The sequence below is a fragment of the Saccopteryx leptura genome, chromosome 10, assembly GCF_036850995.1.
Source record: "Saccopteryx leptura isolate mSacLep1 chromosome 10, mSacLep1_pri_phased_curated, whole genome shotgun sequence".
Lineage (NCBI taxonomy): Eukaryota > Metazoa > Chordata > Mammalia > Chiroptera > Emballonuridae > Saccopteryx > Saccopteryx leptura.
This window is the reverse complement of record NC_089512.1, coordinates 9,695,766-9,721,252: the sequence shown is the minus strand read 5'-3', so window position 1 is coordinate 9,721,252 and position 25,487 is coordinate 9,695,766. Positions and strand designations below refer to the sequence as shown.

Sequence of the window (25,487 nt, the reverse complement as noted above, 5' to 3'; positions counted from 1 at the left end):
GCTTCTGTTAATGTAATGATACAGCTTATTTTTTGCAACTTTGTTTTTCTTTACCAAGAAGTGTGTTAGTTGAAATCGCCCCTCTCTTTCTCTCTCTCTCTTTTTTTTTTTTTTGGCCCTTTTCGCTATGAGGCATGCTGTTCATGACCTGATCTAAGAAGTATTCTTTTTAAGATGCGCTTGGAGGTGGAAGTAGTTTTCAACCCATGTTAGAACTAGCAGGACACAGTAGCTGTTTTTAAAAATGTGTCTCAAGATGTGTTTTAAGAAAGATGCATACAAGAGATAGTTTGATAATGTTTTGTTATAAAAGTATTGCTACTGGACTGATTGTTGAAGTGCTTGGGATTTAAAATAATAATTTGTCCTGCATCATGCCATACCTTTTCTCCAGTCTTCTCTGTCCTATGAAGTTCATCCTAACTGCTCTGATTTCACCCTTGACTCCCCTGCTTACAATCTCCGGTTCCACACAGTATGGATCAATAGGATTCATTCCCCATTTGTTAGCCATCTGTACTGTTAGCCTCTTCACAATCTAACTTGATTTCCCAAAACTATCCGCTGCTTCTTTCTTTCCTTCCACCAGATTTGGCAGTTTTCTTTTAGCTGGGGCTTATTTTGATCCTTCTACCCAGAATGCCTTCTTCCTCTCTTCCCTCTTTACCTGCTGGTCTTATCTGTGATACAGCTGAGAGCTATCAGGCTTTTTTCTTCAGAACAGACTTAGAGTTAAATCCCGGACTTGTTGCTTATCTCTCTGAAATGGTTTTCATCCATAAAATGAGAACATCAGTATTTCATAGAATTATTAGAAGGATTGGAAGAGAGTGCAGATGAAATACTCAGCAGACACTCGCTTTCTCCAAGAAGCCCCCCCCCCCCCCATCTTTCACTCACTGAGCTGCCAGACCAGTCTACTGTCACAGGGACAAGACACTGTCTGTATGGTTTGCACATTCTGCCTCTTAGGATTGATTAACAGTGTATTTACCGTCTCATGGAAAAGAAGACTGAGTTACTGGTGATCAGTCCAACGCGCTGTTTGCACCACCTGCTTAGCTACCTAGAAATGATGAAATCATTATGTATACTTTGTTTCTCCAACTAGCTTGCAAATATATCAAACAAATTAGAAACATCTTAACCTTGATTTCTTCTCTACTCCTCAGTACCCAGCATAAAACCTTGTGCAGAGCAGATGCTCAGTGAATTACCTGAGTAAATGAGAGGAACTTTTCAGTGTAGAATACCTACCAGCACTTCAAAGTTTGAATAGTCAGGAGTAATTTGGAATGTATTTTTTTGAGGTAGCAGCAAACTTAAGTCATTTCATGTATATTAATGTGTTTCCAATGCCTCTGTGAGGTCATCAGCTGATATGGACTCTCTATCATTGCTAAAGACAGGGAAATAGTTGCCCTTGGCCCCACAGTCAGGTCACACCACCCAGCCGTGGCAGCACTGTTCTTGGAACACAGCAGGCCCAGAGTCTAGTGATCTTTCCATTACACTGCATTATTCAAATTACCTTTTTTCTCTTATCAGATTGCTCTCGCCTTAGTCCTTAGACAGGTCTGCTGTGTCTGAGTCACTTATAATTGAAAATAGTTAACATGTCCATATGGATTTTTAATATAGAAAACGGAATATTGATTTGCACTTCCTTTTTAAACATCCAGACAATTGTAAATATCCTATATTGAGACTTTTCTTTTTATAAGTCATTTGTGTATGCGTGGATAATGTCAGACAACTATAAATTAGAAATTACAAAATAATTACAACAATTTATTTTGGGAAACATTCAAAGCCTTAAAAAAAAAGGAAAAAACTCTTTAGAAAGGTCAACTGAAATAGGTGTAAGGCAAGTAGTCCTCTAGAAAGTGAATCAGGCAGGCTGCAGCTTGGCTTTAGAGAAACAGCGTTTCCTTCCTTAGGAAGTGCCTTGCTTCTTAAAATATTGTCATCACTGTGAGGTCAGTCAGGGCAGATAGGATGCATCCCTGAGAACAGATGTAAACTGAGCTACTCGGGGAGGAAGACATGAGATCTGTCTGGTACAGTGAACATTCAGATTGTTCACACATCTCTCTGTAAGGAAGGATGGAGGGAAGGTAAGATTGTCCTCATCAATTTAGATACAGGGTGAAAGGAAGTTAGTATCCAAGGCATTGCTTTCTAGGTTCAGGCCTAGAAAGTGGAGGTTAGTGGTAGGCTGCACTAGGTCGCCTGCTGTGCTTGTTTTAATTTTATTAATTTTAGAAAGGAGAGAGACAGAGAGAGAGAGAAGGGGAGGAGGAGCAGGAAGCATCAACTCCATATGTGCCTTGACCAGGCAAGCCCAGGGTTTTGAACCGGCAACCTCAGCATTTCCAGGTTGACACTTTATCCACTGCGCCACCACAGGTCAGGCCTGCTGTGCTTGTTTTAAATGTGTATTCCAGAGCCCCACATTAGGCCTACTGAGGCCTGTCACCCTGCAGGTTCAGCCGCTGTTGCACTCTCAGGTATTTTAGGGCTGAGACGAGCTGTGTGAGGACCAGAGCATGCTGGTAGAAGAGCGTTCTTTGGAGGGTCTGGGGCTCTGCAAGATTTTGCTGTGTGTTCCAGCTTCGTATTAGGTGGTGGGTAGATCTGGTCTTATGAAGGAGACTGGGTTTTTCTGGAGAAAATGGGTTTAGGCTGGACACAGAATAGGAAGTAGATGGGACGTTGGGGATTTGAGGAAGAAGGTGGAATTAAAATGAACTGGCTTTTTAGAAATATCAGCTTGGGTTTTGAGATTGCGTTGGGCTCCTGGGTTATCTGGGATGAGCCTGGGCCTTACTTAGGAGAGGTGTTCAAGGAGTCACGCAATGAGGGAGACACCGCTGGGATCCGAAGGGAGGAAGGATGAGGTGTGGGAGCAGCATCTAGGTATGGCTGGAGTAGGCTCTTCACTTTCACTATCTGACTTACTTTTTGCAGCAATCTAGTAAAGTGTTATGCCTGTGTGTTTTCAACTAGAGATATGGTCAATTTGATCATTAAGACTTTGCATTCTTTAAGATTTTCCAGGAAATATGCTCTTTTTTTTTTTTTTTTTTTGCAGAGACAGAGAGAGTCAGAGAGAGAGAGAGAGACAGATAGGGACAGACAGACAGGAAGGGAGAGAGATGAGAAACATCAATTCTTTGTTGGGGCTCCTTAGTTGTTCATTGATTGATTTCTCATATGTGCCTTGACTGGGGGGCTACAGCAGACTGAGTGACCCCTTGCTCAAGCCAGCAAACTTGGGCTCAAGCTGGTGAGCCTTGCTCAAACCAGATGATCCCATGCTCAAGCTGGTGACCTCGGGGTCTCAAACCTGGGTCTTCCATATCCCAGTCTGACACTCTATCCACTGCACCACCACCTGGTCAGGTGGAAATATGCTCTTGTTGCAGTTTTATGACAAGATAATCACCATGCTTCTATACAAATAGTGATTTTATTGTCATTTTAAATTGTGGTAAAATACACAAAGCATAAAATTTTATCATCAACCAGTTCTAAGTGTACAGTTCATTGGCATTAAGGACATTCACATTGTTGTGCAATCGTTACCACCATCCATCTCCAGAACTCTTTTCATCTTGCAAAACCAAAACTCTGTCCCCATTAAACCCCTCCCTATTTCCCTTCCCCCAAGCCCCTGGCAGCTGCCACCTGCCTTCTCTCTCTGTGAGTTTGATTACCCTACGTGCCTCAAATAAGTGGAATCACACAGCATTTTGCAACTGGCTTATTTCACGTAGCGTAATGTACTCAAAATTCATGTTATAGCATGTGTCAGAATTTCCTTTTTAAGACAATAATAATATTTTGTTTATTCATTCATCCGTGAATGAACACTTAGTTTGCTTCCATCTTTTTTGGCTGTTGTGGAATAATACTGCTGTGAACACGGGTGTCTAAATATTGTTTGGAGACCTTGCTTTCAATTTTGAGTATATGCTCAGAAGTAGAATTGCTGGGTCTTATGGTGGTGTCTGTTTTTTGGGGGTTTTTTTGTATTTTTCTGAAGCTGGAAACGGGGAGAGACAGTCAGACAGATTCCTGCATGCGCCCGACCAGGATCCACCCGGCACGCCCACCAGGGGCAACGCTCTGCCCACCAGGGGGCGATGCTCTGCCCCTCCAGGGCATCGCTCTGCCACGACCAGAGCCACTCTAGCACCTGGGGCAGAGGCCAAGGAGCCATCCCCAGCGCCCGGGCCATCTTTACTCCAATGAAGCCTTGGCTGCGGGAGGGGAAGAGAGAGACAGAGAGGAAGGGGGGGTGGAGAAGCAAATGGGCGCTTCTCCTATGTGCCCTGGCCGGGAATCGAACCCAGGTCCCCCGCACACCAGGCCGACGCTCTACCGCTGAGCCAACTGGCCAGGGCTGATGGTGTCTGTTTTTAATGTGAGGAACCGCCATACTATGGTATTTTCCCATAGTAGCTGCATCATTTTATATTTCCACCACCAGTGCATGAGGGACCTGACTTCCTCACATCCCCATCAACAGTTGTTACTCTCTTTTATTTTTTGATAATAACCATTGTAATGGGTGTGAAGTCAACAAAAATAGTACTATTTTTGAAGTAGGTTAATTTTACTCATAATTTGACAGGATGTTGAAGAGGTCAGTCTCTTGAAATACAATACATAGATGTTACATGGGGGGAAAAGTATGTTTTCAGACACCAGAAAATCACATTGCCAACTCTGAAAGAAAATAAAAGTGACATCTGATGTTTATATTACAGTTAAATATATTGCTTTCCTTAAAATTTAACAAGGGTAATATTTTAAAAGCACTCTTAAAACTATCGAGCTCTGGCCAGTTAGGCAGTTGGTTAGAGCATCATCCCGATATGCCAGGGTTGTGGGTTTGATCCCAGTGCAGGGCATATACAAGAATCAACCGATGAATGCGTAAGTGGAGCAACAAATCAATGTTTCTCTCTTTCTGTCCCCTGCTTCCCCTCTCTCTCTCTCTCTCTCTCTCTCTCTCTCTCTAAAATATCAATAAATTTAAAAAGCAATTGAATCCCAGGTGGCTGTAAGACTAAATGCATTTATATAATAGTGAGAATTATATAAATGGTGACATTTATATAATTACATAAAACAGAATTGCTTTTGTTGAATTTCATTTTTAGTTCCCTGTAATCCATAAAAGGAAAATAGTCAATCAAATCAAAGTTGTCAATAGGAAGTAATTGTTATTTCAGTACTAGGTTATTTTTATCTGTCCCCCAGAATATGTGTCATCTTAACAGAAACGAGAACTCTGGGTTGATGTTGAATCCCCTGTCTTCAAAGAAACAAGGTAGTATTCCTGTTCAGGTAGAGGGAATAGTTAATATCCACTGGATTCTGATAACCTCACCAAACAGTGTATATAGGAACAGAGCTCTTTTTATATACATTATTACTTTGAACTTTAGAAATAGCATAGTTAATGAGCAAATCATGTTCTTGGAGAGGTTCTCCCTGTCTTAACTTCTAAAATCTTATTTCATAAAATAAGTTATATGAGAATTTTATGGAAATGAGAGACATCACAGCAATTGAGGGCCCTTCTGTTTTGCAGTAGTCTCCTAGGTTTTTGGTTGTCATTGAGTCTTTTGTCTTACTTCCTCTGTATTTATTACATTGAGAACTCAGTATGGCCTGTTGGCTGGTTGATTTTGAAAAACTGGCAAGTTTGGCTTCAGTGACACATTGTAGACTTTCTAATCAGACAAAACACCACTCCCTCTTTCTCCTCTTATTAGGACATTGTAACATCAAATCCAGTTAAAATTTGACCTGTCAAGATCTTTTCTTAGCTTGGAGAAAGGAAAACAGTTTTTAAAATTGTTTACTCTGTCACTGAGCCAAAGAGAATGTTAAGGGCTCTATATGAAAAGCAACCTAATATAGGAGTTGGTTACAGTCTGTAAGAAAATTGATTGGAACTTATGCTATCTTCTTGTGTGAAAAATACCAAGGGGAATGGATAAGCTTAGAGTCCTTGTCTACAGAGACTTGGTAGCCTGTTTGGTGAAAATAATAAAACCATACACCCAGCAAACATGAAACCACTGGATGTTAGCTCAAGTGTTTCTGACAGTAAGTGCTGGAGAGTTCAAGTGCGTTTCAGTAGCTCTTGAAATGAAATCTGGGAAGCATAAAACTTACAGAATAAAATGTATTACATAAAACAGATATACTTGAGGTCACTATTAAGGCCAGTTTAAGAATGGTGGGAGCCTGACTGGTGGTGGTGCAGTGGATGCAGTGTGGACCCTGGGACACTGAGGTCCTGGGTTTGAAATCCCTAGGTCGCCCTCTGGAGTACAGATGCACCAGCTTGAGTTCCGGGTGGCTGGCTTGAATGTGAGGCCATCATCATGATCCCATGGTCACTGGCTTGAGCCTAAAGGTCACTGGCTTGAGCAAGGGGTCATTGGCTCAGTATAAGAAGGCACGTATGAGAAGCAATCAGTGAACCACTAACGTGACACAACTATGAGTTGATGCTTCTCATCTCTCTCCCTTCCTGTCTCACACACACACAAAAAAGTGGTGGGAAATGGAAGGAAGGAAAGAAGAGGAAGACACCAAAGGGATACGTGGGTAACTATGAACTGGGATGACACCTGCTGTTATGACTAATGGGATTCTGAGTCATGACTCTTCTTTAACATAAACCATTTTCAGTAACATCAGAATAGCTTGGTGGCAGCACCAGCAGCCTCTGTCCCTGAGAGGTCCCATCGGGTGGAAGGCCCAGAGCCCATGGACCAGAACTCTCTGCCTTGATCCACAATTATTATTTCTCTTTTTCTTATTTGAACACATTTTTAATTTTTAACTTCATACATGTGAATGGTTTAAAAGTAAACTACACGAGCTTCCTAGTAAGAGAGAGCACCCTAGCATGCTTCTGCCCTTCCAGTTTCCACGGCCCCAGAGACGTCACTTTCAACTCTGTAGGCGATGTCTTCTGGTACTTTATGCCACATTTATTTATTTATTTATTTTGTATTTTTCTGAAGCTGGAAATGGGGAGGCAGTCAGACAGACTCCCACATGCGCCCGACGGAGATCCACCCGGCATGCCCACCAGGGGGTGATGCTCTGCCCATCTGGGGCGTTGCTCTACCGCAATTGGAGCCATCCTCAGCGCCCGGGCCAACTTTGCTCCAATGGAGCCTCGGCTGCAGGAGCGGAAGAGAGAGACAGAGAGGAAGGAGAGGGGGAGGGTGGAGAAGCAGATGGGCGCTTCTCCTGTGTGCCCTGGCTGGGAATCAAACCTGGGACTCCTGCACACCAGGCCGATGCTCTACCACTGAGCCAACCAACCAGGGCCGAAGCCATATTTCTAAACAACATGCTTATTCTGCTCTTTTCTGATTTTTTCCTCAGTTTTAGTTTTCTGATGACTTCTAACTTGAAAAGATGAGAATTTAACTTTTGTATCATACTCTTTTTCTCTCCTCTCCTCAATGTAGTTATAGTAGGAGAGTCAGTGTTCATTTTGTTGTGGTTATGTAGCTATGATTAAAATGAGGTCAGTAGTATATCAATGACATTTTCTTATAAAACTTTTGTTTTTTCTGGAATTAAATGGCTATTTTCTATTTATTTACTGTTGTTGTTTTTTTTTCAGTGTCTCTATCACTAATTACTCTTCAGTTTCAACAATAAAACTTTCCAACAGGTCAGGAAACTGTCAATTCATTTTCTCCTCTGAGGCTCCCTCTGGGCTCCGAGCCCCCTGCTTCGATCTGGACGGGCTGCTCTCCAGGCGCGCAGCAGTTGTCCTGCGACCTCTCTTCACCTTCGCGTGAGAATTTCTTTCACGTCTCTCCTGTGGTGGATTCCAAGTCTAAGTCGTCATTTACTCCATTTTTGTGAAACAAACTTTTCCTTCTTTCTAAGAAAGAGTGAAAGAGGTATCTTTTGAGACATGGCACATTTGAAAATGTTTTCATTCTGTTGCACTGTTTGATAGTGTGGCTATGTATAGAATTCTTAATTAAAAATTATTATTCTTCAGAATGTTAAAGACCCTACTGTTGAATAGTCAGTAGTGTGGCTGTTGAATATTTCAGTGCTGCTTTCTCGTGTTTTTTCTTTACCTGCGTCTCTTTGATCACAGTGTGCCGGGAGCTTTTATGTTGTCTCATGGACTACTCAGAAGGACTGAGCACCAACCCCCAGGATCTCCCATGTACCCTTATTTTCTTTATAGCATTTAAAACTGTCTCAAATCACTGAACTACTTCCTGTTAGAAGGTGAGCTCTGTGATCCGGGGACTTTGTACCACTAGTACGTAGGTCAGGGCTTGGCATGGCATTAGACACTTGTAACTTGGCCACCTTTACATAGCTACTTATAGCAAAGTCAGGATTAGAACCTCTGTATTGTTTACTGCAAATCTTGAAGCCTTTTCAGAGTAACGGCTGCTAATGCAGTGCTCTTATAACAGTTATCCCATGTAAACAGGGAGTATGTGTGCTTGTTGATAGTGATTCTGGATGGTTGCTTGGGCATTACTGGGGCAAGAACAGATCACTGGTAGTTGACTTAATGCTAAAGCAGCATTGGCGATGGACTGTATCTTATCAATGTTATGATCATTTTTCAAATAAGGTAACAGGATATATTCTTTTGTTATGCATTTGAATGTTAAGAAAAGAACTCATGGAAATTCCTAGTATATTAGAGGTACAACAGGGCATCCATGATAGCATGAGCCATTATATGAAAGCACTCTGCGTGAGCCCGGGTCCTGAGCCTGCTTAAGCCCCGGAAGAGTGCAGTGGGACGTCTGCTGCACGGGCACCCAGACAGCTTTGAAAGACTCGGGGGTGGGCCAGAGGGACCCCGAAGAGTGAGGCTTAGCAAAATACCATCTGATTTAGAGACAGCATTTTTTCAAAAGCATACTTGTATGAAGAAGTCTTGTTTTTCAAGTCTGCTTTTTAATAAACTTTTCTTCTATTTCTTACTTGGTTTTTATTTATCACCTACCTCCTAGTCCCCAGCGCTTGTGCAGTGCTAGCACATGGTAGCTTTTCAGTAAATTTATTGAGTTACTCTTTGAAGACAATTTACACTTCATAAAATATTCTGCAGATATAGACTGATATGTTGGATTTTTTAAAAAAATGATCTTTTTTGTGAGTGTGTGACAGAGAGACAAAGAGAAGGACAGATAGGGACAGACAGACAGTAAGGGAGAGCGATGAGAAGCATTATTTCTTCGTTGCAGCATCTTAGTTGTTTGGTGATTGTTTTTTTATGTGTGCCTTGACTGGGGGGCTATAGCAGAGCGAGTGACCCCTTGCTCAAGCCAGCGACCTTGGGCTCAAGCCAGCAACCTTTGGGCTCAAGCCAGTGACCGTGGGGTCATATCTATGACCTCATGCTCAAGCCAGAGACCTAGCATTCAAGCTGGTGAGCCCACGCTCAAGCTGGTGACTTGCGATTTCGAATCTGGGTTTTCTGCATCCCAGTCCCATGCTCTATCCACCGCGCCACCGCCTGGTCAGGCAAAAAATGATTTATTTATTTTATTTTGTTTCAGGACCTGTCACTTTGTTGTTGCTGTTGTTTTATAGCTTTATTGAAGTGTAGTTGATGTACAATAAACTACACATATTTAAAGTATACAGTTTAATACATTTTGACATGTTTCTTCACCCATGAAACCATCGCCAGTATCAAAATAATGCAAACGTCCATCACTGAAGAAGTTTCCTTGTGCCTGTAATTCCTCTCTGCTTTCCTCTCTGCACAAGTTAACTTCCATGTCATCCAGCCATCCCACGTCTAGGTAGTCACCCAAGAGAAGTGCATGCCTATCTCTGCCCTCAGGCTTCTACAGGAGTGTTCACAGAACGGTTATGCATAAAACCCAAACTAGAAAGCACCGACTCTCCACCAACAAGGGGGTGGACAAATTGTGATGTCTGTACAGTAGGATACTATTCTTTAATATACAGGAATGAACTGGGATATTTAGTGTGAACTGAAGACTGAGATTTAAAGCAGATTTGTTGTCTTTGTTGCAGTTTGCTTGATTTGTATTAAAATTAATTTTCATTCCCTTAGCATATCCCCCTCCCCAAATGGAGGAAAGTAGCCTAATATTAAGAAGCTAGTTATAGATGAACTATAAAAGGATGTGAGTTGTAGTTGGATAATTATGGGCTGATTATTTCTCTGAGAATTCAGTCAGAAATGGTCAGTATAGTTTGTCCTGCTACAGGACTTGTTTCTATAATATCAAGTAGCTTACACAATTGGTGACTGAGAAATGATTTCAGTTATGTTTGTATGGGTTTGTGTAAGATTTTAATGGACAAGGGGAGTGGAATCGAGAGAACAGAAATAAAAAGGAAAGGAAAACCCCTCAGATTGGCTGTTGCGGGGACACATTTTTTCAAGAGTGGTTTAAGAACGCTGAAGAGTAGTCCCTGAGGTGGGGCTGGAGGGGACCTGGTGTCCCTGTCGGCCCGGGAGGTCCTGAGGGCTGTCCTCCTGTGCCCACCTTAACAGCCTCCGTCTGCCTTCTTTTAGTGCTTGCAGGTCCGCATTTCACTTGACTGTTTCTGTTGATTGCTAGTGTTTCCTGAGACAGTCCCTAATGATGCTTCCGTTGCTTGCGGTGTTATCCAGGCTGTCTCCTGAGGAACCAACTGTTATTTTAGTTGGACTCTGAAAGTTACAAAGTTGTATAGGTTTTAAGTTGTCTGTCCCAACCCAAATTTTACCCCCTTCATTTTTTTTTTTACAGAATGGGATGGGTTTTTGTTCTCATTCTCCTTTTTTTTTTTTTTTACAGAGACAGAGAGAGAGTCAGAGAGAGGGATAGACAGGGACAGACAGACAGGAACGGAGAGATGAGAAGCATCAATCATTAGTTTCTCATTGCACATTGCAACATCTTAGTTGTTCATTGATTGCTTTCTCATATGTGCCTTGACCGTGGGCCGTCAGCAGACCGAGTAACCCCTTGCTTAAGGCAGCGATCTTGGGTCTAAGCTGGTAAGCTTTGCTCAAAGCAAATGAGCCCGCGCTCAAGCTGGCGACCTCGGGGTCTTGAACCTGGGTCCTCAGCATCCCAATCCAACACTCTATCCTCTGCGCCACCACCTGGTCAGGCTCTCATTCTCCTTTTTAATGTGGCATTCTAACAACAAAAACATCCAAACATTAAAGTAGTTTATTGGACGATTTCCTGGAAATGTTTTATTAAAACTATGTTTCTTAGTATTTTTAGCTAGTACTTAGCTTTTGCCTACAATGTGTCAGATGTTGTTCTAAATGCTTATCAAATATGAGCTCATTTTCTCCTCACAACAATACAACTTGAAGAGTCCAGTGTTATCCTTATTTTATGGATAATGACACTGACGAGCAGAGAGGACGAGTACTGTATTTCCCATGTATAAGATGTACCCCTTTTTGAAAAACTTGGGGTCTAAAAACTGGGTGTGTCTTTTACAGTGGTTGTAGATTTCTTTACTTCCATTTCCTGCTTGAGGAGTTGTATGAGTTTTATGATAAATAAAACTTGAGTTCAATAACTTTATGTAATACTTTTTTTTTCTTTAAATTTCGGTCCTCCAAATTAAGGTACATCTTATACATGGGGGAATACGATGACTTGCCCAAGGTCATACAGCACAGATAGTCTGGTCCTGTAGATGAATATAGTAAATTAGAACTTGTCATGGTTTTCTTGTGTAAGTCACACTGGTGGTTGTACAGCAAGTTAACACCGTCAGTATGTATTGACCTGCGTGAAAGGCAGCACTGGATGCATAGGGGCTGCGGAGCAATTTCATCTGTGCAGAAGCCAGGAAGTGATGCCACATTGAAACTTGGCAGAAAGTGTTCAGTGCGTACTTTTTCTGGAGGCTTTATCTCATTTGGTTTAGCTATTTATAGATTTAAATTTCTCTTAGGCACATCACACCTGAAAAATTCTACGTGGAGGCTTGCGATGACGGAGCAGATGATGTGCTTATCATCGACCGTGTGTCCACAGAGGTCACCCTCGCAGGTACTTTACTGCCAGGTCAGAGCGTCTGTTACGCTGGAAACGTGTGTGAGCCTATCAACCGATATCACCCCAATAAATTTAATTTTTGAAAGTGTCTGAAAAAAGATTTTAGATCTAAGTTGCAACAATTAATCAGTGGCATGTCAGTGTGTGGATCTCTGAAGTGTCTTATAACATTTTAATTCTCGCTACCTCATTTGATTTTTATGAATTAATTTTATGCTTTCTCTTTATGAAAGGGAGAAATGATCTTGAAATTTATACTGTCTTCATGGACTTAAAAGCATAGCTATATCTTTATTTATTCCCTTATCTGTGTCTTAACAGGATTGGTTTTGTTGATGTCTAAGTTCCCTCTAGCTATAAGATTTAAGGTATTTTGAGTGTGAAAGGTTGTTCTAGCATTAAGTGTGTGGAATTTTTATAGCTGCTTTTGTTTTTAAAAATATTCATGACTGTGAGGGTAATTTAATGAATGAAAAATAATATAAACATCACTGACTAAAATTTATGCTTTAGGCAAATGATGTTTCTAAGCTTTATCTGTCTGTCTTATCCATATAGTTTGCTTTTGCTTCTCTGGGATTTAAAAAACAATTTTTCTTTCAATTTGGTAGAACACTGATTTCTGACTAGAGTAATGTAAAATAATTTTGGTGACAAAGTACCATGCGATATCACATTTAGAATTTCATATTTCATTTGTTTAAAAATTACCTCTAGACAGTTTAGTATTTTTTTAAGTACACTATTTGAGTAACCATGGAGTAGGCATTTAGTAAACAGTAAATATCCTTTGAAAGGATAAAGTGAAATATGAAAACATTTTGCATAGGATAGTAAAGTATAGGGAAGGTATGACTAGACATTTTCATTTCCTTGGTTATGTGGTTATTCTAGTATGGACCATATATATAGTTTTATTTTGACCAAATGGAATTAGAGCTCTATTTTAGTTTGATAATTTGACATTTGCTTGGTGGCTGCTCTCTCAAGATAACTGGTTAATTTTAACCAATGTTGGTGCCCTTTTCTGAAAGTTTAATTATTCTTCCTTTATACTGTATTGATACAACCTGGTGTCTTATAACAGCTATTTAGTTGGGATGTGTTTTCAGTTATTTTTTGCTTTTCAGTGACATTTAGTTTATGGGTAGAGATTGCAGACGCATTTAAGTGGACAAAGCTAAGGGTCATGAATAGTTTGTATGTAATGAAGATACCACACACTCATCAGTAGATAGGTAAAGAGATTCTCTGACCTGAAGCCAGAGGTGCTAAGGGGCTGACTCGCTCACAGTCTTTGCAAGTTGAAAATGTAGACCACTTCCATGGAAAGAGGGAGTTTTTTTCTTCCGTGGAAAACTAGCCTGTTTTATTTTTTTATCAGGCTTTTTTCTTTTTCTTTTTTTTATACAGAGACAGTCAGAGAGAGGGATAGACAGGGACAGACAGGAACAGAGAGATGAGAAGCATCAATCGTCAGTTTCTCGTTGCGACACCTTAGTTGTTCATTGATTGCTTTCTCATATGTGCCTTGACCGTGGGCCTTCAGCAGACCGAGTAACCCCTTGCTTGAGTCAGCGACCTTGGGTCCAAGCTGGTGAGTTTTTGCTCAAACCAGATGAGCCTGCGCTCAAGATGGTGACCTTAGGGTCTTGAGCCTGGGTCCTCCGCATCCCAGTCCGACGCTCTATCCACTGCGCCACTGCCTGGTCAGGGTAGCCTGTTTTCTTAGGCAGTATCATAGTGCTATTGCTGTCCCACCACAGTTCCTGTATCTCACAGCTCTATCTGTCTAAGTGTATCAGATAATCTCAGTATCCTTTCTCCTGAGCTTTCCATTGTGCCAGTACTCCCACTTTTCATGGAAGAGAGTTGTGGCATCGCACTGCTAAGTCAGTTGAATTACTGAGTGAAACAGAAGTGAAGTTTAGGCCTCATTCAGAATTACTTTCTTCGGAGTGTAGCACTGCCTTTAGGAAAAAGAACTTGGGTTTAGAGCAGTGTTTCAGAATGGATTCCAAGATGATAATTAAACTGTGACTGAAAGAAAAACTTGATAGCCACATAAGTTTGGGAAACTGAATTACACAGTGGAACAGCTTTATTTTACTGCAGGCCTTCTCAGAGCTTTTATTCTCCTGCTGTGCATTCTCTTTCTGGGAGGGGGAGTGGGTGTAGCAGAATAAGCTTATTCAATAGGCCATTATTCCCAAAACTAGGGTTCTGAAAATATGTTTTGTAAAACACTGGCTGAAAGCTTAACAATTATGAAATGAACCCTGTAATCTAAGATTAATAAGGGCATTGTTTATACAGTCACAGTGGAGAACGCTGCCTCCCCGCATACCTGTCTGAATTACTGTTAGACAAGTGGAGGAGGCTCTCCTTCCTGGCCCCTGGGGTCCTCACCCGCACCGCACAGTCTAGGCATGGCCAGGCAGGTCTGTTTTGCATTCCATTACTGTAGTTGCATGTTGAGATTAGAATCGGGTCTCAACCCTCCTTCGATTTACATTCTAATTCTCTTAAAGGGATAAAAAACTTACTTTCTGGCAAGAGGTTGAATAAATTTAGTTGAAAATTGACATTAGAAATAATCCACAATTTACCTGATAAGAATGCTGAAGCATAGTACTTTTGACACGATCCTGGACAGGCAGAGACCTTTAGGTATAACATGGACATCTTTATTTTAAATTCTGCCGAGATAGAGGTCTAACGCTAATGAGGGAATATTGCTTTCTAAGAACAATTTGTGCATGTTAATTTAGTTGGAGTAACTATTGAAATCAAGCTAAATTTCCCATTCTCTTGGTGAGTGTGTTACGTGATTTTTTTCTTTTTCTTTTAAAGTCAAGAAAGATATTCCTCCTTCAGCTGTCACAAAACCAATATTTGGTGTGCTGGGCACAATCCATCTGGTGGCAGGTAAGGAATAAATAAGCTAAGATGGACAAAACGCTCATTAAATGGACACTAGAGTATAAGATGGAGGCATACTTCCTGTCATGCTTTAGGCAATAATCTGTAGATTAGGTATTTGACAGTAATTTCTAAAAATGATATACCCCAGTGGTTAAATTTATCAACCTGAGTATCTGTTAAAAAAGTATTTTGTCTTTGGTTTTATTTCAGCTAGAGTTGAAATTTCTAGTCAAATATTTTTCATAAATTCTAATGGTATTTAAATAAAAAACGTAATGCATTGCTGGGCCAGTGTATTTGCCCTTCAACCCCATACTGAGTTACCTCTACCGTAGTGCATGGTTCCGAGTGAAAAACAACTCCTGTTGTATCAGGTACTGTGCTAGACACGGAGTTATAAAAGCCCCTCTTGTCCTCACTTTGCAGCCTATGAGAGGCAGTTAGTAGTAACTGATAGCAGGACGTGCGGGTTAGAGGAGAGAGGTACGGGAAACCTCCAGGGAGAGCACCTGTGGGTGGAGCTGTGAACAGAGCTTAAGAATCTACGAGTGGAAAGGGCTCAGCCTGTGTCACCTGTGAGAGGAGGTGGCTGGGGTCAGGGCCGGTGCTTTGTGCTGTACGTGTGCTGTGCCGGCTCCTAGAGCCCGACTGCTCACCTCTGTACAGATGCTGCTGGCCTGCGATGGGGTCACATCCCGATAAACCCATCCTCGGGTGACAATGTCCTGAGTCTCCCTACTTACTGAACGTCCTAGCTGAGCCTAGCCTTCCTTACACGTGCTCAGAGAGCTCACCTTAGCCCACAGCTGCGCAGAATCCCCGGCACGTGAACACACTGAACTGTGGGTAGTTCACCCTCGTGATCGCGACCTGATAGGGTGGGAGCTGCAGCCCACGACCCTGCCCAGCATCACGGGAGGGTACCTAGAGCTACCCCTACCGGAAGAGATCCAAATCCAAACTCCGAAGTACGGTTCCTACTGAGCGCCTGCGCTTTGGCGCCATCGTGTAGGAGAAAAGTCCTAAGTCAGACCGACATAAGTTGGGGACCATCTGGAACGTTGCATTTACCAGTTAGTTATACCACTGCCCCAGCATATTTATCCATTGTTACAGAATGTCGTGAAGAATATAGGAGTGGTGTAGATGAGAATCCTGCAGTGGTCAGATCTCATAACCCGTGATGCTTTAAGTTACACACTGGGAAATGTGTTAGCAGAAGCCTGTCTGCCTTGAGGATGACAGGAGGGAGGGAGAGAGAGAGGGAGGGAGGTGTGTCTCTGTCCCCACTTTTGATCTGCTAAGATGGGTTGGGAACCTATGGCTCGCGAGCCAGATGTGGCTCTTTTGATGGCTGCATCTAGCTCGGAGACAAATCTTTAATAAAAAAAGAAGAAGAATGTTAAAAATATAAAACATTCTCATGTATTACAATCCATTCATTTCCTACTGCTCATGTTCATGGTTGCGGTGGCTGGAGCCAACCACAGCTGTCCTCCGGGACAACACCACATTTTTATTGGATAATGCGTAATGTACAAGGGTCATTGTATGGCTCTCATGGAATTACATTTTAAAATATATGGCATTCATGGCTCTCTCAGCCAAAAAGGTTCCCTACCCCTGTGCTAAGATCACTGCTTTAGCTACCAAAAACTTCTGCTTTTATCTTTTTGAGAAAAAAATTTGAATTCTCAGAAATCTTTCTAAATAATATGCTAGTCTTTCTATTTATAAATTATAAGATTGCTTTAAAAAAAAAGTGTGGGCCTTTTATTATATCTTAGCACAATACAGTCACATTCACTAGCCTTTAGAGTTTAAGCAACAAAGACTGCTATTTTTGGCATTAGAGTTGCCTTATTTATCTGACCCTGGCTTTGCTTTTTTGCAGGAAATTATCTAATCGTCATTACCAAAAGGATAAAAATAGGTGAATTTTTCAATCATGTAATCTGGAAAGCAACAGATTTTGAAATCCATTCTTATAAGAAGACAATATTGCACTTAACTGATATTCAGGTGAGAAATGAAACCCAGAGTAGTGCCATGGGGTGGAGAGAGGGAGGCGGGATACAAGAGTGTTGGGTGGATTTTTAAGCCTAATTATTTAAGCAACCTATAGAGCAAGGTCACTTTACATACCTTTATACCTAGCCTTAAAACCCCCCTAAAAAAATTCTTCATATCTTTATTTTTCTTGGTTTGTTTGTTTGTTTTTAACTGACACAATTATTAAAGTATGAAATTTCATATGGAAAGAAAAGGACAAACAAAAACTCTAGTTCTCAATGCCTGGCTTTAACTTCATACCCTTTTTGTAAAGAAATAAAATGTTAGATACCTTTGAGGTTCCACTCATCCTGATTCATCCCATTTCCCCAGAGAAGGGTTTCTTCACTTTTCTCACATGTGAGAATATGTGTGTGTGTGTGTATTCAAACAGTTCTTTTGCACGATTCCTGTGTGCATGGATTTCAGTTGCCATGGTTAGTTAATATCAGTCCCCCAACAATACAGGTTGTATTTCATTGTCCTGGTATTTACCAAAGATCACTTCACCGAAGGTGAAGGTGTGAGCAGACCCCGAGTGACGACCTTCGGGGTGCAGTCCGGACTGAACACGAATGGGGTGGAAGGGACAGTTGGTTGACTGTGGGTGGTGTTGCTGTTCAGGGGCGCTGGGCGCACAGTCAGGCCGTAGTGACGGTGCACTAACTAACGCTCGTGATGAATGGCTGTGCTTCATAATTGCCAAACAGCAACAATTGTTTTTTAAAACCAAGGTAAACACATGTCAGTCCTGGTATTCATTGGGAAAGTCAGCTAAAATCATTACCAGAAAATAAAGATATGTATATATTACCTTTATAGGACATTTCTGTTTAGTTTTTTTTTTTTTTTAAAAGAATTTTGTTTAAATACCATTCACCCCAACCAGTAAAGTCTCTTAAGAATGAGACTTTTATTATTCTGTTGTTATTTACTCTTCGTGTTACTGGGCTTCTCGTGAATTTGTGTTTCTCATTTGCCAAATGAGGGCCGTTACTAACCTGGCAGGGTTGCTTTGAAGGTGAAAGATTTCTGTGAAGTGTCTGGCACACAGCTGGTCATAACCTAAGCTGGGGATGTTTCGTTAAAATAACGCCTCTGCCCATTAGAGTAAAAGTTGTCAGGATACCAAAGGGATAACTAGTGTAGTCACACGGTACGCTGCTGAGCGTCGTAGGGAGGCAGGAACTGTTGTAGGTCCTGCAGAAATGGCGAGCGCCCCTCCCCAGCCCAGCCCCGGTGCCAGGGATATTTAATAGGACCAGGCTTACAGGTGTTTGTTTTCAGGCTGACAGATTCCTTTTCAAGTATGAGGTAGACTGATATTTTTAATCCTGTTTGTTTCCAGTTACAAGATAATAAAGCCTTCCTAGCAATGATAAACCATGTCTTGAATGTGGATGGCTTTTACTTTTCAACCACGTATGATTTGACCCATACTTTGCAGCGGCTGTCCAACACTAGTCCAGAATTTCAAGAAATGAGTCTCTTGGAAAGGGTAAGCTTAACTGTCAGTTATGTTTACTTATTTGAATTTGTATTTAAGGGGCATATCTCTGTTTCATCCATACAAATATATATTGGTTTTTCTCAATCCTGCCTGTATCAGGATTATGTATGGAGTTTTGAAAATGTACCATGTTTCGAATATACACCAATGCCAAATTTAGACGCCCAGTCTGTGACACACACAGGATCAAGGACCCTGATGTAGTAGGCAGAGGTCCCGTCTAATCCACATGTTGACGATGTCCTAGCTCTAGGTGTTGTCTAGTTAAACAGTTAATGAGCATTAGTAACATAATTATGCTTATAAAATTAATCTTCTAACAGGTAATGTTCTTTCTGCAGTGGTGTTATTTATAGTTTTTGCAGCCAGAAAATTAACAATTTACTGACTTAAGAACTTGAAAAATATCCTTTTAAGGTGGGTTGTTTTGTTGTTATTTTGCTTCTTTTTAAAGATGAGCATATCTTTAAAACTGGGCCTCAAATGATCTCACCTTAAATTTTTTGCTGTTCAGGAACCTGGATGTTTGCTGCCTTGCTTTTTTATTAACAGTCCATACTTGTGTTTAGGGGAGCAGACAATATTGCTGCCAGTTCCATATTTAATTAGACTATATGAAATTGTGAGTGACTGACCAGTATTGACCAATAAAAATGATTTCATACAGTTCAACCTAAATTAGTTCATTGGCTTTATGAAGATTTTGTTCTCTAGTAAAATTTATGTAGGTTTAGCTGTAAGTCAAGATGTGAACTAAGCAATCAAGAAATTTTGGCTTTTAACTACAAAGAGACTTACTCTTTCTAGCAGTTGCTACAGTCTCCATTGGTCAGATGTCTCTCAGGTGCCTGCTATATTCAGGCACTGTATTATCCTTTAGGGACACAGAATAAGAAGACGTGGCCCCGCCTTGTGGTAGCCTGCAGTGTCCTGGGGAGGCGGAAGTCTAGCAGTCACAGACAGGGACGCTGCTGTCCACCGAGATTCGTACCAAAGTGTGGTGGGGTCTTGCAGGAAGGTGGGCCTCACTCTGAGCAGTCGGGGGTGACTTTACAGAGAACTGTGGACCTGGGAGTCAATGACGAGTAGGCCTCAGTGGTCAGATGACAATGGGAGAGGGAGGTTCCAGGCGGAGATGGTGACAATATTAGGCTAATCTGAAAAAGAAGCCATCACATCTGTGGGGATAGGAAAGGAATTTTTTGTCAGCTAATCAAAAGAGTCAGTTAAAGTTAACATAGGGAATCAGAAGTGATAAACGCACCACACATGCCATAAATGTTTTATCTTCACTTAAAATTTTACATTGGCTGGTCGATTTTTTGATGTAGGACCATAGGCTTCTCCTTGTTTTTGGTTCATTGATTCCTAATTGTCTCTTCTTGGTAAATTATATCCATAATGCTTTCCAGTTTGAGTCTCTCTAAAGATTTTGACACAGAGCAATCTGTTCGCAGAAACCTATCGATTTTTACTATGTTTCTCTAGGCTTTTATAGTTGTCACTCCCACTTAATTCGACAGCAGCTTTGTTTTAGCAACTTACCTTTTATCAAGTTAAATACCAAACCATTCTGCTTTATAGAAACAGCAGTCTGGTTTTAAATCACATTTCATTGATTTATGAAATATTTAGTTAAATTATGTAATGATGACTAACAAGTACATCTGGCACAGACCGCGGGGGAACACACGTCTGAGGCTCAGGAAGTGCAGCACCCCTGGTTATGGCTGAGTGCAGGGGCTCCTCCCTGGAGTTTCAGCTGCTGGGGGCCGCGGCTGAGCTTCAGTCTGTGCTCTATAAAGAGAGTGGGCATGATTGGTTACCTACTGAGTTGTTAAAGGAGCTTCTTTTATATTCATAGTTTGAATGAATGGCTGGAGATGAGATCAGAGATGTAGGTAGGGCTGCCATTCCGAGGACGGTAGGCCATGCAGGCATTTGGTTGTTCAGGTGACAGAGAGCCGGTGAAGGGTTTCCAGCAGACAGACCTGCCTGTGTTGGAGAAGGCCTGATGGCAGCATTTGGAGGAGTGGGTGTGAGGGGCAAGGCCGAGACGGAGCTTCAGGAGTGCGGTGGGAGCCAAGGGCTGGCCACGTTGGGGAGCCGATGGCTTTGGAAGGGGCTTGCGACTTGCCGACTGACTACAGCACATGTGGGAGAAACGCAGACCCTGAGAGGACCCCCAGGTTTCCAGGCCAGCAGGACTGGTTTGAGGCAGCAGGACAAGCCCAGAGGAGAAGGGAAGAGGAAGGTGTGAGGGGAAGAGGAAGCTCTGTGGAGCATGTCAGCAGACCTGTTTCTAGCCACGAGGTGGGAAATTGATGGTCACAGTTTTCTTTCTGTAGAAACTCACTTTGGCAGGAGATATTTGTTCATTTTTAAACTTCTCTCTTAGGCAGATCAGCGGTTTGTGTGGAATTGTCATCTTCTGAGAGAGCTCTCTGCTCAGCCGGAGGTAATGCACACCAACTAAAACCTGCTTCTCATTACAGGCCCAGTGTTAGTTGAATACATATTATAAAATAGCTACCCAATCACCAGAGATTTGGGTAAGGAATTCTAATTTAACTGTTTGTGACTTATGAACTTTGATCAGGTCTCGTAGCCTCCCAGCGTTCCCGGTTGAAGGAGACTGTTCTGCTCTGCTCTCCTGGAGGAGCCTTCAGTAAAGTAAAACTGGACTGCTTTTTATACGAGAGAGAGACTGGGTCTTGGCGGAGGCTCAGTGGAGAGACGAGGGGCCAGAGCCAAGTCCCTAGGCGAGTGGGGAGCTCTGCATGTCTTCCTGTGGGCTGTGCTTCCCCTCTGTCACCCAGGGGACATGCAGAGGTGCCACCTTCCTCTGTTCCCAGTTCATAGAAGTGCGGTACAAACAAGGAGGCCCAGCTAGGAAGCATCATCTATTGAATCTGAGTAAATAGATTCAACCAATGGCTTTATTTCTTGTCATTTGCTTCACTTTTTTTGGAAAAGTACTAGTTTGAGCTGCAGATTTGCACGGGTGTAGTTTTTTTTTGTAGAGCAGCAATTTTCAACCAGTTTGCCACAAGAGTTTTTAAAACATGCAATATCTGACTATTTAGTTGGGGGCACTGACCTCTGTTTTCTTAGATTGTCAGATTAAAAAAATGTCAACAGCCAGCCAGTAGCCGTGCAGTGTGAGTGAATCAAAATTATACCTATTGTTCTTTTTTTGTCAGATAGGCAAAAAGTATATTTTTTGGTTTGCTGCAGACTTTTAGTAATTAGTTTATGCGTGCCATGGGATGAGAAAGGGAGAAACTCGCTGGGCAGAGGCTGCAGGGGGCACCGTGCCGCAGCTGCAGGTGGCGTCCTCAGTGTTCCAGTCTGGGCACATGCAGGCCCGGACGAGGGCAGCACATTCTTAAGTGTTTTAATTGAAAAGACAGTGTACAGTAGAGAAATTTCTTTAAAATGTAAAGTGACTAGCCCTGGGCAGATGCTCGGTTGGTAGAGCATCGTCCTGAGGCACAGAGGTTGTCAGTTCAATCCCCAGTCAGGGCACTTACAGGGGCCGATTGATGTTCCTGTCTCTTTGTCTCTCTCCCTTCCTCTCTCTCTAAACAAATCAATAAAATAAACATTAAAAAAAATAAGAAAAATAAAACTTACTTATAAGCTTACTACCTTGTTGTACTTATGTATTACCTTCTCATGTGTAAATATATGTATTTTATATAGGGCGTTTTATTGACCTTTATAGTATATTTATTCCTAAGTGTCTTGTCTGTCTTCATTTCAGGTCCACCGGTTTGCTCTTCCAGTATTACATGGCTGTATCCTTCCATTATACTGTTCTGTTTTCCAACAGTCTCTGTTTGAATGTTGTTATAAGGCAGATTTAGAGACATTCTCTAATACTGCATGATGAGAGTATTGCAGAATTAGTGGGAATTGCTTTTGAACAAAACCAAACTCATTAACATAAAGTCTTAGAGTACTAGTTATAAATGACCATTGTTTCTTTTAAAGAATATTGTTTTTGGGCCTGACCTGTGGTGGTGCAGTGGATAAAGCGTTGACCTGGAATGCTGAGGTTGCCGGTTCGAAACCCCAGGCTTGCCTGGTCAAGGCACATATGAGAGTTGATGCTCCCTGCTCCACCCCCTGTTCTATCTCTTTCCTCTCTCTTTCTCCTCTCTCTCTAAAAGTGAATAAATAAATAAATAAATAAGAAAGAAAATTAAGCTATAAAAAAAAGAATATACTTTTTGTGGTGGCACAGTGAATAAGAACATCAACCTGGGATGCTGGGGTCCCAGGTTCAAGACCCCGAGGTTGCTGGCTTGAGTGCTGGCTCATCAGCTTGGGTGCAGGCTCACCAGCTTGAGTGTGGGATCATTAACATGATCCCATGGTCACTGCTTTGAGCCTAAAGGTCGCTGGCTTGAAGCCCAAGGTAGCTGGCTTGAGCAAGAGGTCACTGGCTCGTATCAAGCCCTCTCCCCAATCAAGGCACATATGAAAAGTAGTCAGTCAACATCTAAAGTGATGCAACTACAAGTTGATGCTTCTCATCTCTCTCTCTTTCTCTCTCTCTTTCTCTTGCTCTTTTACTAAAAAACAAAAGAAAAAAATATGTGCTCTTTAGTCTGAGTTATTTTCTCTGTTCAAGAGTTCTGGGGCTGGTGGTTTAAAAGAAGGAATAGGTATGCTGTGTTTTGCCTTATTAGACTTTAAGTCAATAAACAAAAGTAGTTTAAACCTTGCTATTGAAATGAAAAATGTCCATAGTATTAATAAAGTTAGACTCAGGAAGTAGTGTGATCTGCAATTTGGAGAAGAGAATCACAGTTAAAAATTACATTTGTCTTTTGAAATCACCACAGAAAAATAAAAAGAATGCTTGAGGAGGGGTCTCTCAGGACAAATGCAAAATGAATAATAATCATCTCATTGTAAGATCACTTTAAAAAACTTACCTTTATCACAGACATCAGAATAAAAATAGGGAAGCAGGCTGGTTGCAGGACCAGCAGGGGGCGCCAATGAGTTCAGATTGGTCTGTGTCCTGCAGACCATGCACGCTTCCTGTTCGCACCCCCAGGAGCTGTTAATGCCGCCCTCTGTGATTGCTTGTTCCTTATGTGAATATGATTTCCTTAAATTGCTATACATAAAGGAATGCAGAAAAGTAATGGGGGCGGTGTTTTCCATAGTTACTGGGGAATAAAAATCAGAAAATCTCAGGATGAAAATTCTTGTTTATTCTGAGTTTTTTGTTTGTTTTTTCTCCCTTCCCTGGAACTTTCTCCTAAGGATAAAATAAGAAACAGATGTATTTAGGTAGTGCTTTAAGGAGTTTAGGCCAATTGTGGGGTTTTTCCCTCCAAATGAAATTGTGAATGGACAATTAGTATCAAGTGAGATTATGAAACACTTTTTTGTAGACAGTTTTAGAGCAGTTTATCTTTTTGACTTAATCTAAAGCTTTAAATTAGCTTTTGTTTAATGTAGTGTACACATATATTCCCATACATACAGAGAGGTCAGCAAGAGTCAAGGCCCCGAGGCAGATACATGCCTGCAGCAGAGAGGGGACAGGGAGAGGTGGAGCAGTGGTCAGAACCATCGGGGTCCAGATTATGCAGGGCCGAAGAGGCTGTGACTTCTGTTGCAGTTGTGGTGAAAACTCACGATCTACCTAGAGGATTGGCATGGTAAGACAGGATCCCCGGGTGACAGTGATATTAGTGACTGGCCATAGGAGAGCGAGGGAGGGTACAGGGGTACCAGGAATAGTTAGGAGGCGGGTTCAGGGATCCCGGTGAGGGGTGATGTTGCCGGGACTGAGACGGTAGCAGGACGGTAGTGAAAAGAGGTCAGGTTCTAGATGCGTTTTGCAGATAGAGCTGACAGTTTTCTGGTGAATTGTACAAGGGATGTGAAAGAGAGGAGTTCATGGATCCGAAGTGGGGAGAGCCTGGAGGGAGGAGGGCGGAGTATTGAGGTTCGACTTGGACACGTGAAGTTTGAGGTATCTACAGATACACAAGTAGATTTAGATTTGTACTAAACTCTCTTTCATGCCCATGTACAGTTTGTCAGAATTGTTTATTCTGGAAATACTACATATCATTTCTCTCTGTTACATTTTCCTTAATATAGTTAAGTTATTACTATGCACTCGTGTTCTATTAATGGCAAATACTTTGATTGGATTCTCATCTCGCGGAGGAGTTGTTTCAGAGCTGGTGTGCGCTATTACGTAAGAGGTAGGACTGATTTTGTCATCCTGATTCAGTACTGGTTATAGCGGTCACTGTTTAATGTTTTGTTTTATAGTGATATGACTGTAACCTTTTGTATTTTATTTGTTTTCGTTATCATTCGATAGCCTCGATAAATGTTGTTCCCCTGCGTCATTGTAATAATTAGGTAGCTCTTCCGCGCCTTGCTCCAGCCACTGTAATCACATTGCAGAGACACTGTACACTGCTTTTTACTGCTTTAAAGGAAACCGATCATGTTATTTGCTGGATGTGTGACAGACAGCAAGCTGAACTCAGCGTAGTTTCCAATAACTTAAGCTCATATTAGAAAGTATTTTCTTTTATTGTTCTTGGTTTCTTTGCATGCAGAAAGCTAGACATTTGGCCTTACACCCTCAACTTTAAAGATTTACATTTTGAGCATTTGTTTTCTAGGCTTTGTACTAGCAAATGCTTAGTTACTTAAACTAAGCTTCTAAAATCTGTATCAAGAGTTAGTCATTATGGAAAGGAGTTTCTCTAACTCTCTCTCTTTTTTTTTTTTTTTTTTTTTTGCCAGATGATTAGAATAAAATCCTGTGGATCACTAAATAAATCATAGAAGTTTGGGCCAGGGAGTTATTTGGTTAATCGTCCTCATCATGGCTGGTACAGCAGAGGAAGAAAGACACTTAGAGAGTG

At 41.6% G+C, this 25,487-nt stretch overlaps 1 protein-coding gene across 2 annotated transcripts in view; it reads left to right on the top strand.

The window, feature by feature from the left end:
* SACM1L (SAC1 like phosphatidylinositide phosphatase) overlaps positions 1–25,487 on the top strand; it is a 51,064-nt gene that overhangs the window by 2,061 nt on the left and 23,516 nt on the right. Inside the window, exons 2-8 of one of the 2 annotated variants that reach the window (XM_066350726.1) lie at positions 11,980–12,092; positions 14,937–15,011; positions 16,903–17,030; positions 18,409–18,558; positions 20,969–21,028; positions 22,337–22,370; positions 24,708–24,809. In XM_066350726.1, the coding sequence (XP_066206823.1) occupies positions 11,980–12,092; positions 14,937–15,011; positions 16,903–17,030; positions 18,409–18,558; positions 20,969–21,028; positions 22,337–22,370; positions 24,708–24,809 (662 nt within the window). The remainder of the gene's footprint in view (positions 1–11,979; positions 12,093–14,936; positions 15,012–16,902; positions 17,031–18,408; positions 18,559–20,968; positions 21,029–22,336; positions 22,371–24,707; positions 24,810–25,487) is intronic. The other variant, XM_066350727.1, reaches the window with a different exon arrangement.